The 19,675-nt window shown below is 39.5% G+C and overlaps 1 protein-coding gene across 1 annotated transcript in view; it reads right to left on the reverse strand.

The window, feature by feature from the left end:
* MET (MET proto-oncogene, receptor tyrosine kinase) overlaps positions 1–19,675 on the reverse strand; it is a 71,813-nt gene that overhangs the window by 49,533 nt on the left and 2,605 nt on the right. Inside the window, exon 2 of the mRNA XM_009324057.1 lies at positions 6,770–6,961. Coding sequence (XP_009322332.1) covers positions 6,770–6,961 — 192 coding nt within the window. The remainder of the gene's footprint in view (positions 1–6,769; positions 6,962–19,675) is intronic.

The following is a 19,675-nucleotide window of genomic DNA, read 5'->3' on the forward strand; positions in this document are numbered from 1 at the left end:
GTTTAAGGTCCGTGCTCATGTATTTCTTGACCTCCTCGCACTTGCTTCCAACATGGCTTGCCACTTGCACTGGTGGGTTTTGTTATGACTATATTTGTCTAGTGGGATGGGAACTAGATCAAAAGATGTTTGATCAAATTGAAGATGGAAATGGCTTCCAGTATGCTGTGGTATGAACTGGATTTGAATGACCATGCTGAAAGATGCAAAGCTCTGTACTTCTTTGCTCTGTGTCACCTCATTTTGCTGATAGGCACCATGGCTTTGCGCCTTGATTCCTGTAAAGGCGAGGCTTTGCCACTTTGCTGTTTTCAAGAGGAGAGCAATGCTGAAGGCTTGGCTCTCTTCTTGCTGAATTCTGGGACAAATTCTTCCAAGCTTTGACTGCAGTTACAAATAAAAGGCAGATGTGATTATTTTTGTCTATACTAATTTCTGTAGCATGCATTATGTTCCCTGGCATGTAATCTGTGAAAGCAGCTATGACACATGCTAATTTCTCTCTTTTCAGGGAAATGAGATGTGTGTGTTAAAGTTTGGTGGCGGTGGTGGTGTTTGTTTTTAATCATAAGTATTCCTGGGAAACGAGTGTGACTACCAAGTGTTCTGTTTACTTGGATGTGAAAGACAACAGGTTTGTGCTCAGCGTGTGAAAATTTCCCAGACTATTGATCTGTGCGAGCCCAGTCCCTATTCCTCATCAGACAGGATCAGGGGCACCAAATGAAACGATAAGGCAGCAGGTAAAGGAAACCCCAAAGGAAGCTCTTCATCATTTAAAGCAGAATGGAATTATGGAAGTCATTGTCACAGCATACTGTAGAGGACAAAACAACAAATAATTTCAAAAAACAGTAAGCAAAATTGATGAAAAAGAAGTCCATCAAGGACTATTAAACACCACATATGGGTGCAATTTCCAGGGAATCTGGGCCACTGAGTGCCAGAAGCAGAAGGATACTGGGAGAAGTATCACCGTGTGCTTTTACTTGCCTCATATCTCTCCCTTATCCATCTTAGCCCCTGCCAGAGATAGGAGACTGTGCTCCTTGAACCTTTATTCTGATCCCATACATCCTTTCTGAGCTAAAAATATGGTTAAAAATACTGGGATATAATGGGTCCCTAGAATAAGGCTTGTTATTATTCTGTATTGTTTCGTGTCTAACAAGTGCAGAGAGGCCCCGAGGAGGGTGAGCGGACTGTTGTGTGATGTGCTCTACTTGGATGAGGCCTATCTGTGCCATCATGCTTTGGTTCTCGTGCCCTAAGCCATTTTCAGTCCAGAATCTGTTCAGACATGACAGTGCGTGACCATGCTTTGCTAATGCTTGGCTTCTCAGCTAGAGCTGGCTGATGTCCAGGTAGATTGGACAGGACTGCAGCCAGCATGTGGCTGACTGCATCTCAGGGTGTATGTATACCCATGGGAAGACCCTTTCCTTACCTCCAGGAGCAACAGGATGGGCGTCCTACTGCCCCGTGAAGAGGAAAGGGTGCATGGGGGAGCTCCTCACTCCGCACGCAGCCCAGTGCTGCCCCACTGTGCACTGAGTTTCACTGGTATAGTCAGAAGGATGAGAAGGCCCTGCTGCCAAAATTGCATCTAAAGAGAGTGGTTGCCCATAGTAGTTGTAGAACTTACAGTGAAAACTTCCCTATCGCTCTCTTCCTCAAGAAGGTCACCAACAAGCAGTGCATTTGCTTGTGCTTTACCTCGGTGAGGCCAGCTTCAAGCGTAGGGAGCACATGCAGTATTCTGCATCCAAACATAGCGTTATGCTGAAAACCAGCCTCTGCATACGTCAAGGGCATCGGGCTCTTGTTCGTTGTTAAGGCCAGACCAAATGTGAGCTTTTCAGAATAAATCTTGTAAAACTTTCCCATATCCCACTCTCCCCAGAGCTATCAGAAAGATTTCCCCTTCCTGAAGAACTTTGCTCTTTTCTTCATCACTCAAAAGTCACTCTCTGAAATAATACCAAGCTCCAGGCAAAAAAAAAAAAAAAATCACTTTGGAACTGGGCAAAACTAGAAGATATTTTATCTCAATATATCACGTTTGTTTGGTTTTTTTACAAACTAGAATTTCCCAAAATACTGACTGGTAATGAAAGTGTCTTTTCCAGTTGTGAGTCTTATTCTCAGCATAGCATCTTTGGCTTGAGTGGAGTAAGGCTGCTTTACATCAGCTGAAAATCTGATTCCCCAACTACACCAGTGTGACTGTGTGCTGTTTTCTAATCAGATAACCACTGTGAAATACCTGATTCACTTTGCACCCAACAGCTGTACTTTCAGCCTGTGTTCCCAGTCACACTCTGAAAACAAGCACAATAAGAAAGGCTGAAACAGCTGCCACTTCTCAACAGAAAAAAAAAAGAAGGGGAAAAAAAAGCTTGTTGTCAGGCTCCAGATTAGGAAGGAAGTAAAACCATTTTTCTTTTCTCTCTTATGCATGTCAGCTGTCTTAGAAAAATTATTACTGCTCTGTTTTGTAACAGAAACTCCACAATATTTGGTAAACTACAAACTCCAATCTATTCATGGCCAAATACAGATTTAACATTTCTGATGCAGCCAAAACATGCTCAGTATGTCAATGGGCTGCAATTACTCTCCAGGAGAGCTTTGGAATTCACCTCCTGGCCCCAATTATCCTCCTTAAAAGAACTCATGAATCTTCTGTATTTGGACCATCCAGATCAATTTGATTTTAGTTTTAGATTTTGGCTGAAAACAATAAACATTTAGTGAAGGAGGCTGTATTTCCTTTCCAGTATTAGTTCTTTTCAGAGCTGTTTAAGTGAATAATTCTATTTAATCGAACTAAAAGCACAAGCAGAAAACAACAGGTGACTATTCTTCAGTTGCATAAAACATACCTGCTTTTGCATTCTGAATATTACTGGCTCCTCAGATGACTTTTTGAAATAAGCAAAATACAGGCTATATTCTGAGTTGGGTCATTAGCACAGTTTTGATGGGTAATGCCATAAGTTTCAGTGGAATCACTTGTAAAGATAGGAACCATTCATTGTGAAATGTCTCTAAATACATCAAAACTCCAGAATCAGGTAACCATCACCTACAGAAGGAAAAACTTTGCTCTTAGAAACTACATGTTAAACCTTCTGCTGACTTTTGCAGCAATGCTGTGCTGTAGTCGTGTGGTAAAGAGAGAAAAATGGATGGAGACGGAAACAGAGGTGAGGTGTCAGTAGGAAGGCAGAAAGTGATGAGCGGAAGAAAGCACAAAAGGAGATGAAAGACAGGAAGAAAAAGGAAAGAAAGAAAAGAAGGAGAATCAAGTGGTTGGCTGCTGATCAGGTATAAGGAAGTATAACAGGAGAATATGAGAAACATCTTCCGATAAATTTCTCTCAGGTTGAGTATCAGTAGCTTGCTGCTGCACCTACTGGCTTCCACAGCGCAGGCTTGGAGCTTCAATTCAATTTATGTGGCACAATCACTATGTTTTAAACATCTTTTTTTCCCCTCCAAAATGTTTCATAACAATTAAAGGAAACCCTAAATTAATACAGCAAAAATTTGAATTAAATGTTCATTGCTTTCACCAAACTGTTTCATATTTGGGCACTTCAGGGTGCGGTTGTCAGAGACAGCGGTACTGTACTACTATTTCTTTTAATCTCAAGGATGACTGCTAGTGCTGAAATTTATGTCACGAACTAAATTGTCTAAATATGGTAAGGTTTGGTATGTGAAAGAGGATACAAGATTAACTGGATTCACTGGAAGGGCTGAGCTGATTTTCTGATTTTAGAAACCGATATATGAATATTTTTTCTTTTGCATTTAAATAGTTGGCATGAAAATATGTTTGCAAGATATTAATACAATATAACCAGTTTTAAAACAGGTTCCCTGATAGGTAGAATTTTGCAACTTATTTTCTCTGAAAGCATACCTACCTCTGAAGGGATATAGTCAACTCTGAATAGCTACAAGTTACAGGGGGATTGCACAGGAAAATTCAATATTTGCACGTACAAAGAGCTAAAAATATGAATGCAAATGACTGAGCAAAAGTGAGGTCCGTAGTAAGTGAAAAACTGAGGATTCTTTGCAATATGTTCCAGTAGATTTGTGAACGAAACAAAAAAGAACACCATTACATTTCTTTGCTAGAAAATGTGGGGAAGTGTTTGGGGATATCTTTTGAATAAATTAAGTCATTGTTAGATTATCCTGATTTTTTTTAACCCATTTTACTTCAGTAATGGTCGTTTAATAGCTCAATTTTTAATGATCTCCATCTCATTGCAGTTAATAACTATATTTCCATAGAAACACTGCAAATCTGCTTTAGTTGGGCATTTGCTAATGAACAGGTTTGAAAGCACTTCCTAGAGAACTATTACTGAAAAAAAAAAAGACTTAATGTAAGTGAACGTTAAATTCTGAAAAAAGCTGTGTCGTCTTTATCCTACAGACCTAGTATCCCTTTCAAGATCATTTAAAGGCAAAACAATACTAACCTTTTTATTTGGAGGTAGCGTCATTAAAGGTAGTCAGTACGCTTATTCTCCTGCTGGTTGCACCAAACCCTCAAAGAAAGAGCTGATACTTATTACAATATGAGCCCAACGCTGACTTCCCCCCGTGGCTCAAGCCAATCTAATTCAATGATGAGAATATTTCTGCTAATGGCCATGTGCAGTTTACACAATAGCCTTTCTTTTGATCCATAACTGAACCTGGAATGGGAAATGTATTCTGGAAATATTTTAATTGTTCCTTGAGCTGGGCAAATGTCTGAATGAAGTGTGTGGTGCAGAACTCGAATGAATAATTTAAAGAATGTTACAAACAAAAATAATGCTGCCTTGTGCTTTTCACCAAAGCTCCCTAAAAGCTTTGTGACAGCCCAGAAGAAATGCAGCGAGTAAGACAGTCGTTGTTATTAACTGTATTTTGTAGATAAGGAAATGGCTGCAGAAAGGTTAAACAAATTGCTCATGTTCGCTGTGTGACCCGGTATCTGCATTTAAGAACAGAGCGTAGGTTGCTCCTGTGCTCAGTGCGTAGCTCTCAGCATTTGCCTTTCCTGCACTGAAGACAAACGGCAGCTTAAAGTTACCAAGGTCCTCGTGGGAAGTTCAGGTAAAACTGGCAGGGTTGTCATTGAACATTTTGTTAAATTCCTATCTTTTAGGGGGAAAGAGAAACATGATTTTCTCCAGTTTTTCATCTGTCCTTTGTGGTAAATCACTTTGACCTCCATCCCTGTAGGAGCACTATGGATTTTGCATTATGGGGCAGGTTCTGTGTCGAGTCTGTGTAGAAGACAGAAATGGAGGTATAGGATTGGTTAACAAATACTGGGGACAATATGTAACCCTACTTACTGTATGTGGCAAGGACAGAGAATGAGGAGAAGGGAGAGAAGAAAGGGAAGGCTTGTTATTCTTACCTGATGACTTACACCACACAAAGATTTTTATGAAAAGGTGCAAGTGCCCAAGTGTTTTCTAATGGAAGGTTTTGGGAAATGGGAAAACTGGAAGGGCACAGCAACTCATGATGGCAAATCTCATCATCATTCAGTTAATGATGGTTGGGGGACAATGCTACTAACTTTGATGACTCTCTGCAGCCTACAGAGCAAGAAGGGCCAAAGACTGCCAATACTTCAGGAAGCCCACTAGAAGACAAATAATACTGGCAGAGTAAAAGGACACAGGTCCTTGGGTGCAAGAGGGATCCAGGCCGAGATGCCCATCCAGGCTGGACCCTGTGGCAGCTGGAGAAGCCAAGCTCTCCAAGGTGGTCATTACAGGATGACAGTGCTTGAAGTAAGATGAGTGAATAAATGAAGCCCTTGGTGCTTTCAAAGTATTTTGTCTTCTGATGTTTGATTTTGACTGCCAAGGTTTTAAAAGATTGTTGGCCCTATAGGTTAGATTTATTTTGTTAGTCACCTACAAAGAAGTCATGTAGTGTAATCTACCTGTCTAGATTAGTTATATGCTCGGTGGAGGGAGACAGGCTTCTCAGGAGGGTGGTTTACCACTTATTGTGGAAAGCCTGCTTTAGGACAGGAAGAATTGCTGTCCAAAAGAACAGAATGAGAAGAGAATGAGCAAGAGCCGGAAAATCTAAGATGCGCTCAGAGAGACTTGGAAGTAGGTGGAGGAGGAGCTAATCTGAATTCTAGAGCTGTGAGTCATAGGCTATGGGTACATTAGCAAGTGATTTGGTGCCAGAGGAGTGCATCAGTATATAGAAAAAACTAATGCCAAGGCTCCTGCTTTTACACTATAAACTGTCTCGGCATCTTACTTTGAACTAGGTTTAATCTGATCCTCTAGACCAAATGACCATATGAAGTGTGTATCTTAAGCTGTTCGAAGAATCAATCACCGTTTTGGACCCTCCTGCCCCCGCTGGGGTTGGAGCATATTTGATGTGTATCCAAGACAGAGCTTTCAGTTTAGTTTCCTTTGAAAGAAATCTAGTTTGTATGGACCAAAACCGCTCTGTGAACTGAACCAGCTGGACTAAGTGGAGATCATGGTGGAATTTGTCCCAAAACCATTGCTCCAAACCACAGAGCCCATGTAAACACTTAAACTGCAGAATGCTCTATTAGGCACTTTGTTTATATTCCAGAGGCTCTATTTTACTAAGCAATTCCAATTTTCTAATGGCCTGTTAAACCGGGATAATACTGTTCCTCACTTCTCACCATTCTGCTAAACTCCAGTAGGTTTTTTTATTGTGAAGGTGTCGTAGTAATATTTACCTGCATGAACCGTCCCGCCGAAGTTCCCAGATTAGCAACGGTAAGGTTCCCTTTGGTGAAGACAGATATCGAAGTTAACAGGACACTGTTGAACTGGCCCATGAACAAGTCAACCCTCTGCAAAGGAGTCGTAACTTCTAAGCGATATTCATCATCTTGTGCTCTGCAGTATGAAGCATTTCTTGAAAAAGCCTGTTAGAAAATGAAGTACAGATGAGTACTGTCTTTATGAGTAGGAATAGATCTTTGTCAGAGTGAAGTCATTTAGCACAAATGCATTTGACCAAAAGTATTTTAAAATGTTTCAAACTTAATTGCTTCATCAGTTATGATGTTCCATGAGGAAGGCAACGACTTCTTAATGTTATGGGAATGTTTCTTTTAACTTTTTTTTATCCTGTCTGTTGGGAATAAGACATAGGGTCTCTATTTAACCAGATGATATGTATATAAGCACATATATCAAGGTATCCTTTCTCTTAGTGACTTCTGTAATGCTGCTTCTCCAAGGGTCTCAGAATTCCTTGACTGCAGAGCCTGCCAGGCGACACACCTGCTGCTAAAACAGTGATTCCTAGAAAATGATTGTCTAAAAACATTGCGATTTTTTTAACATTTTTTTGCATTAAAGTAACAATTTCCAGTATTCTTCTCTTTCTATTCTCTTTTCAACATCTTTTTCAGTGATAAGACAGAAAAGGGGAGAAAAAGATGGAGAAAGAGAAAAGGGAGATAAGCCAGGAAAAATATGTTTCTGATAGTATATTTAAATGAAATGACGGGGAAGACAGCTTTTTATAGTTACTTAGGCTATTGTATTGATCATCTATGGCTCATGCACTATTTTGTCCAATCTCTATATGTCTTGAGTGTACTAGTTGCTGCATTTGCAGGATTTTCTCTTTCAGTTTGGGAATAGAGATTACATGTTTTTAATTTTCATTGGAAAAATTCTCGAACAATACACTTTAAGTTATCTCCAGAGAAGAATATAACCTGCTGTCCTGACAATTCAATAGTAATCTATTAACTGATAATTGCATTACTATTGATAGTACATCATCTGTTTTGGTGAGATTATACAGATAATAACCAGGAACCCCCTAAAGGATCTCTAACCAGTTTAAATTTGGAAGTCATCTAGCATGTTCCCACTGTGACATACTTTATGAATAAACATGTAGGGAGATTATAAAGGATCTTAGGGTGGTTCCCTCTGTTGAAAACAATAGAGCTTTGTTTTTCCTAATTTTTTTATTGATTTGTTGTTGTTACAAACACATTTTAATATTTTTTTTTAAAAGCTTGAATTAAACCTTTTAAAGACAGTCAGAGTCTTCCCACTAAATTCAATAGATCTGGATCATACCCTTAAAGAACAAGTAGGAGTAAAATTTTATGTTCTTATTTTCTTGATTCAGATGGTTTTCTTTCTATTACCTATAATCAAAGTACTATGAGAAAGCAAGCAATGAACCAAGAATTTCTTGCTGGCTTAACTCTGTGAATTCTGGAGAAAAAACAAGGCATTGAAAATGCTATTATCAAAATGTTCAACCTAATAGCTCAGTCCTTTGCTGTTGAATTGTAACGTTTCTGAACTGTGCACAGCAACAGCACTGGCGGGTGAAGTTTTCTATGATCCCTGGGAGTTGCAGTCAGCTGTGGTGCCAGCTTTTCTCCAGGTGCACTGTCAATTGACTGTACCATTTAGGTAAAAACCTGCGTAAGACTAAACAAGAGCAACTGAAATCTCTGTGCACTGCCTAATGATACAGAAAGAAGATCTGATACAGCAGTGACTTAACGGTTTGGTTATCCACATGCTAAAGTGTTTGTTGTATTAGTTTCAGAATTAACTGTTAAAGTATGGTGTGTTTTGCTCAAAACTGACCTAATACTTTGCACTAGGCACACTGAACATTAATTGAATACACTTGAAATATTTTTGTCTGATCAACAAGGGACAAATTTAGCTTTGCTTTGGCCACCAAACAAGCTAAAAGCTTTATTCTTTTGCACTCATATCCCATCCAGTCTGAAAGTATTTTTGAAACATCTGTGCAAAGATTACTCATACAATGAGTATGAATAGTTCAAGTGCAGAAAGATGTACAGTTTTCATACTTTTTGAAATAAGGCAGATTTCTGAATTTATCCTCCCCCAACTTGGGATCTCTGCTCTTTGCTGTAACTCCTTTTTTTCCATGAGCAAATGACTTTGGGGAGAGATGTTTCTGTGCTAACCTTAAAAAAGTACTTCCTCCTATGTAGTCATCTTAACACAATTTGAACATCCTGACACGCCTCACGAAACCCTGTTCAAGCTCTTTTTAACAAGTGGCTAGATTTTCCTGCTTGCCCCAACACCTCTCCTAGCTTCCCCGAAGTCGGTTCAGCCACAAAGTCAGCTCAGCCTTCCTCAGAGATGTCGTAATTTTGGGTATCTGCCCAAGAACCTGCAGACTGTTCCACATATGGCACTCTCAAAACCTGGCGCTTCATGGATTAACCATAATGTAAGGTTAGCTGTTTAAGAAATAGGAAGGCTTTGATCTTTGAGTAGAAATGCAGAGATTAAAAGGCTACTTAGAAAACTTAAGGAAGATTGATAACACGGAAAACTTTGGCCAAGAAGCTGCTTTAAATTAACTCTTTGAAGCCTGAATCTCGCCCTCCCGCCCCCTCTCTCAGTATACACATAAGTATCCATTTGGCTGTCAAAGTGGAAAAATAACTGATGTCAGATGATGCACTCTGGATATTATGCCAAGTTCCAGTGACAAATCACACAACTATTGAAATGGACGATTAGAGAGCGGGTAAGTGCTTGGGCTGGGCTATATTGCTTCTCTTGTAGGATGAGAGGTGCCAATTGCGCGTGTGATTCATAGCAAGGGCTTTGTGAAGCTGGTGTAGGTGTGCCACTGGAATGCAATGAGGTGTGGGCAAGCCCTGCCTTTCGGCTGATGTCCAGAAGGGTAGGAGATAACCAATACTATCTTGTTTGTTCATAGGGGAAATTGTGGTGTTTCAGAATTTACCCTGGATTCGGCCCACAGAAGACGAACACGCCAAAAAAGTCTCTAGACATCACTGAGCTGGGCTATCAGGAGCTGTTGCTATTTGGCAGTTAACTGATGATTTATATATCATATTCAGTGAGCACAAAAATAATATTTCGGACAAAGCTGCACATTTGAAGCCAAAAGTGCAAAGCAGGGAGGAAATTTTAAAGCCATTAATGAAAATCTCAAAAAAATGCTCAGGTCAAGTGTCAGAACCAATCATGGAGTCTAGTCTCTAGTCTGAATAGCTAGACTCAGGGAAAAAAAAAAAAAAATTTTAACCAAAGACTTTTTGGGAGCTTTTTTATTATTTGCAGCAACTGCAGTTTGGAGAAACACTCCTCCAGGCTCGTCCTTCTAGAGCTGGCCAAAACCTGTTTTTCTTAGTTAAGTGCAGTGCTCAATTAGAAAGTGATATTATGTATAATGTCTTGATATTACGTTTAATGTCTTGAACAAACTAGAAATTAATGACTTAATCACTGCAGAACATCTAATATTGTCTTGTAAGCGATTTGGAGGAAATCATTAAAATTAAAATTTAATTTGACAAATTGGAGAAATGGTCTGAAAGTAATTAGGTAAAATTTCCCAGTGTTAATTGTAAAATACTACAGTTATGAAGGAGAACTCAAGTGAAAGCAGGAATAAGCAGGAGCCTTATATGACTTTTACCTTGTTGGCTGTCAGGAATCAAATTCCTAAGTATCAACTTTTGTTTTCTGCTATGGATCCTAGGAGTCTCCCTCAAAAGAAGTGGGCACCCACAAGTGCTGACAACGTTTCTCCTTTGAACATTTCTATGGCATAACATGGAGCAGGGGAAAATGAGCTACTGCTAAATGAGCTGCATCCTGATATCTGCAAATGGCAAAAATCCTTTTTCAAAGAAACTACTGTAGAGTGAATGAATAGATGATTCTACATAACAAACTGATTCCCAAGGCAATTAAAAATGGAGACGGTGTATGAGTTGCTTATCTCTTCTGTTGTGCAGGTCAGTGAATTAAGATGAATAATAAAACTACAGTTTTCAGGAGTGTGTCCTACTGGAATCAAGCACATAATGGTGAAGAATTTATGTGAACAGCAGACTCTGAAGAGGAAGAGTAACTGTGACGAACACAAAAGAACCTTATCAGATTTTCCTCTCTAAATTTTCTTGTGTATTTTTAGCCAACACAGTTTTGCTGTTCTGTAATACATTTGAATTTTCTAGCTAGTTTGCAGTATTTCTCTTCAGGTTAGAAGTGCATTTGATCACTGCTTCTATCCATGTGAAACACAAGAAGTGAAATTCTGGCCCAAATAATTCAGTGATGCCAGGGTGTTGCCTGAAGAGGATGAGTGACTTGATCAGCATCATGTTGGAGGTCTGTTAGAGGGCTGGAGTTAGAACCTGTATTGTCTGTTTTGCAGTGCCATGTAAATAAAAGTGAGGGACATGATAAATTTGGCCTGTCTATCATGGTTATCTTTGAAAGGAATTTCTCCTTAAATTTCATAAACCTCATAAAACTTCCCAGCTGTCACATACCAGTCTTTTTAATTCTGGACTCAGTTAGAGACGACTACTAAGATCCTTGTACTTACAGCTCTTTGACAAAATGGGGAGAGGAGAAAAATAACCAGCACAAACTTTCTGGCTTCTGGCACATTTACAGACTCTGTTCACTTCATGCCTTCTTCTGCCAGTTCCCTTGGCAAAGGGACTATCTCCCTTCTTTCCCAAGTGGTTTCATGCCATGGCTGGTTAGAGTCAATAAAGAATAATGGAGGAGAAATATATAAATAGCTTTCTACTATGCTATCACAAAGAAATATTTTTTCCTCTGCAATTTGCAAGACAGAAAGTTTGTGAAATGGACAAAATTTTACTACTTGCAATTCTAAAAAGTCATAGTCACATTTACTGTTCTCACTATACATAACTGTCACAGTGTCTGCTTTATGGTTATGAGCACATTCAGTGATGATACATGGAAAAAATATGGACACATTTTTTTTTGGAAGTAAAGAAAAGAATCTTGACCAGAAAAGAATCTCTTGTGAACAGAATCCAGCGCTGTACAACAGGCAGAAGAGAAGCCAGCCAGAACTGAGGAACATGAGAAACAGAAATTCTTTGGATGTAGCACGTTGGCTTTTGCCAACATGATCAACTGCAAGTCCACAGTGAGACTCCTCACCCGCTGGGTCAGTGTAACTGCAGTGTGAGTTCCCAAAACTTGCTGCTGCCCTTCCAAGAGAAGCAATTGTGGGAAACTAAACAGGGATGGCCATACATCAGTACTACTCATAGGTACTGTTCAATAGCAGGCCAAATGCACGTGAATAGTGTTCCTTATTGGCATCAAGATTGCATTACATTCATAATCTCCCATTTCACTTCCTTTATCAAATACTATCAATTAAGAGATCGGGTCTTTCATATTGAACTACCGCACATATTTGTATTGATAGGGTCAGTAAGTCCTCAGAAAGAGGCATCCCAAATGGATAAGTCAGATATTATTTGCCATAGAGACTACACGGAAGCTAGACCAGAGCAGTCTGCTGGGGATACGCAGTGTGTACCCCACCTGCTGCTCTCACAGCACAGAAAGACAGCTAATTTCTATGTTAATGTGGCCATGATAGGTACTAAGTATGCTGAATTTCTCTTTCTTCTTCAAGCCCTATTTTGTCAAACAACTAACTTGTTCTTCCCAAGAACTCTGTGTTCTTGGGAGGTGGAACAGAAATCACTCAAGTAGTCACATCACAAGAGAAAAGTATTTGAAAACACAGTATTCAAAATGCTATGTGCTTTGTAAAACAGATTTCTGCACAGTAGCACCAGACACCATTACCAAACACTTCCTGTAATCCTAAGGAAGGGAAAAAAAGAATAATAAATGGAACAGCTCAATTTTGCCAGTGGACACAAATTTATGTGCTAAACAATTCCCATAGAAGCAGATCCACCGTGCTTCTGGTTTCCTCTTGACCAGTGAAAGACACTTCGAGGGTGTAGGTGCTGTAAACTCAGTCCAGCGTTCACGGAGAACTGAACACGCCTGGGGCGGGGGACTGGGTTCTCCTGTTTCTAAGAACTTCTGCAGGGGCACTGAAGCTTTACTCTAAAAGGTAAAAGAGTTTTTTCCTCTTTTTGTTTTAAACAAAGAATTGTTTCCCTCTTCTTCCTTCCTCCTCTTCCCAATATTCCCCATGTATTTGAAAGCAATTCAAAGATTTTTTTATAAAATACAGGAGAAGTATGTTCCCTTTCTGAGAATAAACTTTTCAAATCTCAACTGTGAAGTAGGAGACTTGAAGAAAAAGCAAGCAACTGGAAACAATCCTTTAAGAGGGAAACAATCAAGCAATCCTAACTACGCAGCGGCCACTACGATGTGTTGCTACTGCCTGGAGATGGTCCGAGTCACCCAGGAAACCAACCCTTCAAAATACTACTTGTTGCAAAATAAGGAACAATTTAGAGGGAATTACTGAAGGATTAATTACCTTTGACACTTTCAATGTCAAGGACTTGATCTAGAACTCACTGACGGCAATGGAAAGATTACACAAATTTTTATGACCCCTAGAGAAAGAGAAATTTTTTAAAGAACTCCACTGATGTAAAATTTTACATAGTATCATCCCACTAACTCTTAATACTTGTTGCTTTGATCTACTTCACTGCTAAAATGAGAGGGGGGAAGGAAGTTACTGTACTGATGTTCCACTTAAGGTAATAGGTAAAAAGACATCCATGTTAAATGTAATTAGTTAATACAAATTAAGATGATTACATGTTCTATTGTCAAGACCATTCAAAGAGTTATTTGCTTTTGTCATTGAACAGTGCTGCATTAGTTCTCATAATCTGGTTAGTGCATTAGCACTAAGTAAATCCTATTGATTCAGCAGATAAAATGGACCTAAGTAATCTTTGTATTTTGCTGATTTCCCTTATATTAATTTAACATTTAACTCAGTATACAGATTATCAAAGGAGAGGTGTTGACTAATTACACATTTTGAAGAAATAAAATAATGCATCGGGGATGTTGTGTTGATAAAAGCAGTTTTGCTGTACATTTGTAGTGTACATCAGGTGCATTTTTCATAGAAGTCCTTATTTACATGGAAGCTGTGACGAAATAGAAAAGCTGTGAATTCCAAGTAGACCAGTTATCCTAAGATAATGCTGAGTGTGGAGACTCTTATTCCAAGATAACATTGCACAACAACTGCATGTCTAGCCAAAACAGTGGTGCAAGAGATCTGTGGGTTAGAAAGGAGTCCAGAAAGTAGGAGAAAATCATGCAATTTGCCCTAATTTCCACAGGCTGTGTATAAAAGCATATTCTACCTTAAGAAAATGAAATGCTCATTATCACTTCCCCAAGATCATTCCTCTAACATTTCATTGTTTTCACCCACTCCATAGGCAGTGCAAGTAATATTTCTTTGTGACCTACACTCGGCTTCTAAACCATTTATGCCATGGATCTTCTTCCCTAGCAGTCTTTTTTTTTTTTTATTTACTGTGGGATTTGACTCTGGTTTTACTTGTATGTTTGGAAATGAGGAGTAATTCCACTCTGATGCAAAAGCTGTCTGAGATCAGAAACCCACATGCCACCTAGAAAGTTCGAGTAACACAACACTCTCCTGGATAATAATTACCTACTGTTGCTTTAGTGAGCAATAATGACGGCAATATGTGGTCCTGAGTCAGATCAAGTAGAGTAAGTAGAGAAACTGCTGAGGTAAGGTTGGTGCTGAGTGAGCTGAAAGGCACATGTCTGCTTTGTCAGGATTTATGTGTCTCTCCATCGTTTGGCAGCAGAACCTGAGGAAAATTCATTGCTTACTTAGACGTTTCAACTACCTACCAAAGCCAGGTGGGATGAATCCAGGACTTAGATCTGCACACAGTGCACTGCAGAATCAGCTCCTCTTTCTCAGGAATGTGGAATTGTTTATAAAGAAATCCAAGCAGCTCTTTCAGAAGGGGCTGACATGGTCCCATTGCAGAATAGCCATCAGCAGACTAGACAGGAACTTAATATGGGGCAAAGGAACCTTCGAATTTGGTCTGAACCCAGGAAAAGAGGCTTAGATCTGAATATTACACATCTCTAGTGAGTATTCTTAATGCTGCATACCTGCTAGTCTACATTTTAGACATCTCTTCTTGTGGGACTGTAAAGGTTTTCAAATTTTCAAAGTTACATAGGATAGGAAAATTATTCTGTGTCCAGTTCTAGTCTTTACTGTTATTTAAGGGCCTCCTGAAACTCTGAGACATAAAAAACACATGACCAGAGAATCTAGATATCCATATTAAAAAAAAAAAAAAAAATTACTTTCTGCCTGAAATTATTTCTGTGCAATTCCAGAGAAAAGCAGCAGAGTCACTCTTCCACACTAATAACCAATAGGGAACCCTGCCTTCAGTGGAAGAATTTGATTAAAAAGTCTGGTAATGGAACATTATTAGTAACTCTGGCTGATAAAGCAGTGCCCTTTGCAGAAAATGGTAGTTTAACGGATACCACTTTTTCACAGAGCAATTCAGCTTTCATCGAGAAGTTGATAAAACACCAAGCAGCAGCACTGGTAAGCAAACAGAGACAGGCCTCTAACAGGAGATCAGGAGAAGGAAACTCTCTGTAGTTTTTGCAGCACTCGGGGACTAACAGGTAAGCCCCCAGACCCCATAGCTCCTGGGGCTCGGAAGAGTCTGCAAAGGTATCTACCACTCAGGGCGGTGCGGTACTTTCCAAAGAAACTCCCTGACCCGCCTTTTTCCTTGTGTTGCCTTTTTCTTGGGAACTCCCTTGTGACGGTGTCCACATGGCCAGTCCCAGGGACAGAACAGCCCTTACCTCTATAGTTACACCTCTGCTGAATCTGGCCCAGTCTGAGATAACCATACCCATACTATGCTCATACCATAGTCCCTACACACTCATACCCATATCTGTACCCGTACCCGTACCCACACCCATGCCTCCCTCATATGCAGCTTAACTGGAGTTCAGACTCTTCCTGCAATCCCTTAGGCCATGCTATTTGCCCCAGTCAGGTCTTGCATGGCCGGGTGGGTAGATGCCCACGTACCTAATGGTGGAGGGGAGCTGGGTAGTGAGCACATCCTGCCTTGCACTGTATCGTACAGGGCACAACGGGGACCCTCGGCGTACCACCTGGGCTTTCAGCAGACAGGCAGTGAGCACAGAATAGGAGTGTGGATGCAGCCTGTCACCTTACTACTACGGTTTAAGCCTGTTTTAAAGGGTGTCAATGCGCATTGCCCATCACCCAGTCCCTCTTTGTTTATTCTTCTGAGACGTCAGAACCCATAGAGAAGCTTGCACAAAATCTGTACGGGTGGGAGCAGGCTTTGTGCCAAGCAGAGTGCTGTATGCCATTTGATATAGCATTTCCAGAGGAATAAATGACTGAACCAATCCAACGGATTCTGGTGCCTGACTTTTAAGGAAAATATTCAGGCACATTCTACTTGCAATATAAAAAACATTTCCTCCACGCTGTGAGATTATCTAAATAAGCCACATCAACCCTTCCTAATTAGAGAGATGTGGTGTTATTTTTAAACCTGCCAAAAAATTTTAAGCCAAATGGTGTGGGATATTATGGTTACAGGGCCTCAAAAGAGTTATTTGTCTCTGTTTATTTTATTAAATATTCCTAGACATACCCTTAGGATGACAGATCAATAAGTGCCTTTGTGGTTTCCTGATAGAAGGCAGCAATTATTTTCTTCCATTACAATATAAGCATAACCCAATTTTACTCATCTATCATGTGTATAATGGTAATAAAGAAGTATCACCATGTGTTTATTTTACTGTCACTTTATCTTTTGTTTTGGTGATCTTCTGTTTCCATTTCACGTTCTTCCAACTGTTTGTGCCTTTCATTTGACAGGACTGGCGACCAGTTTGTCTTGCTTTAGGACACTTGTTGGGAACATGGTGGCAAAAGCCTGTCTCTGTTTTCTCTTTTCCTGTAAGGTGAATGGACTACTTTAGACTTTCACCTGAACTTATCTGTAGAAGAAACAAAACCACAGGAACTTTACAGAGCTGAATTTGGATTTCATTTTTAGAGGTGCTTTTCCATGGAAGTCAAGAGTGACTGAAGTTGAGTATCAGAGAATTGAGCTCACAATTGTTTAGCACGTAAGAGGCGCAGAAAGGCTAAACAAAGACCGTAAGATCATGATCTAACTAATAACAATTGAAATGCAGAGTTGAGATTGTCAAGGCTAAGCTCAACCCATCTTCCTCAGTTGGAGAATCACATTTAATCCATGATAGAGGTGCACACTACTGGATTGTGTCTGCAAATTAAGTAAGCAACATTTGTCTCCTCATCTAAGTACTCCTCTGCTTTGAGGAGTACCACACCAGGGCTGACAGTGACTAACTGTGACCAAATAAACTATGCTAAAAGCCTACATCCAGTTTTCTCTTCATTATCCTGAACAGTGATTCAAAACCCTCCACAGCAGCTACCTCTCAGATATCCTTGTCCTGACTTAGGCAATAAAACCCCTTTACTATGACTCCAAATTTTTCTTTTAATTCGAAGCTAGTGCTGTTTCCTCCTTGCTGTCACTGAAGTGACAGCCAGGTCTTCACTGAAAGAAATTATTAGGAAGTGCTAACAGCTCTGCTGAGGTACATCTGGTATCAGTCAGATGCACCATCGGATTCACTTTTCCTAACCCTGACTTCAGTGAGTCCAGGTTTTGGCTTCTTATGTATTTCACTTAAACACAACTGGAAGTGTTTTCTTTTGATTTTATAAAGTTTTCCATGAGCACTGGAATAAGTGAGGCACAATTGTGTCTGGATTTATATCTTGTGGTTGGTTGACTTTGCTGTCCAACTAAGCTCTGACGGAGACTTTTCCCATGGGTGAGCAATACCTGCTTTGGTCCCTATGAGTCCTTCTGATGGGAATCAGAAGGGGCTCCTTAAACTTCATCGGTTTCCATAGCCTAAGCATATATTGGATCTGTCTCTGGATTCACATCTGGATTCACATCTTTAAGATTTCTTATTGTTGAGGTTATCAGGACAACTTACAGAAAGACAGGCATACAATAGCATGACCACATAAACTTCATTCCTTTAGGAAACAAGGCTAAAAATTAACAAATTTTGTCAACCACACCAAGCTGAATTGAAGTATTTTTTTTTAAAATGCTTAAAATCTGAGAAGAATGAGTTGAGGAAGTGTTTTGGATGTTTTATTCTGGTTTATTTTGCTCTAATTCTACCTTTAGCAGCCTCAGACTAAACAGTCCTGAGGGACAGTCACTGAAAAAGATGGACTACCCAAAGTCCAACAAAATTATGTACAATTGTCTTGTGGGACTTTTTTTGATAACATGAAATGGCCTTCATCAATCAGACTCTAACTGTAAATTATCAGATAGCACTCCCTTGCAAACATTGCTAAAGGCTCATTTTTCTTTTTAATGTTGAAGCTAGCGGTATACCATATTTACTGCTGTACTGTTTTCACTGTCCTATGACTTAATCTCACAGTGGTCAGTTCCTTTCACTTGCATCAGCGGTCTGTGGTTTCATTCTCGCAACATCAGAGAGAAAGATCATCTTGGCTACATTGCAAAAAGCAAGTTTTGAATTTTGCCAGAATAAACTGTGACAAACTCTCACAGTTTATAAAAGCTTTCTTTTAAGTTGAAGGTGACTTACAAAAGGGGAAAAATGGGTTATGCCCTCATGTACGTTTTTATAATGTACAAAAAAGGGCCTAAGAAGAGTTGAGGGGTTTGGGACTCTTTTTTAATTGTTATTTTATCTCCAGCAAAATCAAGGAAGACCAGATTTGACACTCCTGACACAAATATAAGAAATAATGTGCTTTCCTTCTTCTGCCTGCTCCTTCCCTTCCTTCACCTTCCAACTTTGCAGGTCTATTTTACACACTTGAGGTGTATAAAGGATGCTTGGCAAATTCTTGCCAATCTTTTTGGCCAATTGAAACCTGAAAAAACTCACAGGACACTTTTTATTGGAGCCTTAATGAGTCCTCTGGAATAAAGCAAAGGAAATGGAATGGCAAAGCTTGACAGTCTTGATATTTTGGTGTCGAGCAAACAATCAGGACAAAAATTTCTGACTGCCTTTATGCCATTTAAAGGAACCACAAGAAATCACAGAAACATTTTTCTCTTTATCAATTTAATGTAGCAGAAATCAGAGTTCTGATGACATTTCTTGAAAATGGGCAACTAAAATAAACCGTCTGCAGTATAAGACATTCAGTTCTGATATGCAAAGCAGCAGCAGACTCTGGAAAAGCTTTTGAAACAGGAAAGTACTTCCCAGCATGTGAGAAGTGGCAAATTATTCTGTCAATATTTTAATGGTATACTTTGCTATGAAAAGATCACCTTATGAAACAGGTGTATAGACAAGTACAGAATGAGATAAGTTAAAGGCCATGAGCTTTAAAGACAGTCACTCACAAATAAAATACCCCAGGAATAAGGAAAAAAAAAGTACTTTCAGAGAAGAACAATGTTCATTGTTAAAAACGAACTGAAAAATGAAAAAAGGGATATTAAGGCCTGAAATGAAAAATTAGGACAGCAATAACACAGTGAAGAAAGATAAGAAGTTACTGTGCTGAATGTTTGCTAACTTGCTTTTAGTTCCTGAAAATTGCCTTTCCCTCCCAAAAAAGGGAATTAAATGCTATGTCTGTTGTCATTACCGTATCAGCATCCACCAGCAATGCCTACATCTGTGTTGAACATCTGGAGCCTGTGATAAGCAGT

Source organism: Pygoscelis adeliae, unplaced genomic scaffold, assembly GCF_000699105.1.
Source record: "Pygoscelis adeliae isolate BGI_AS28 unplaced genomic scaffold, ASM69910v1 Scaffold24, whole genome shotgun sequence".
Lineage (NCBI taxonomy): Eukaryota > Metazoa > Chordata > Aves > Sphenisciformes > Spheniscidae > Pygoscelis > Pygoscelis adeliae.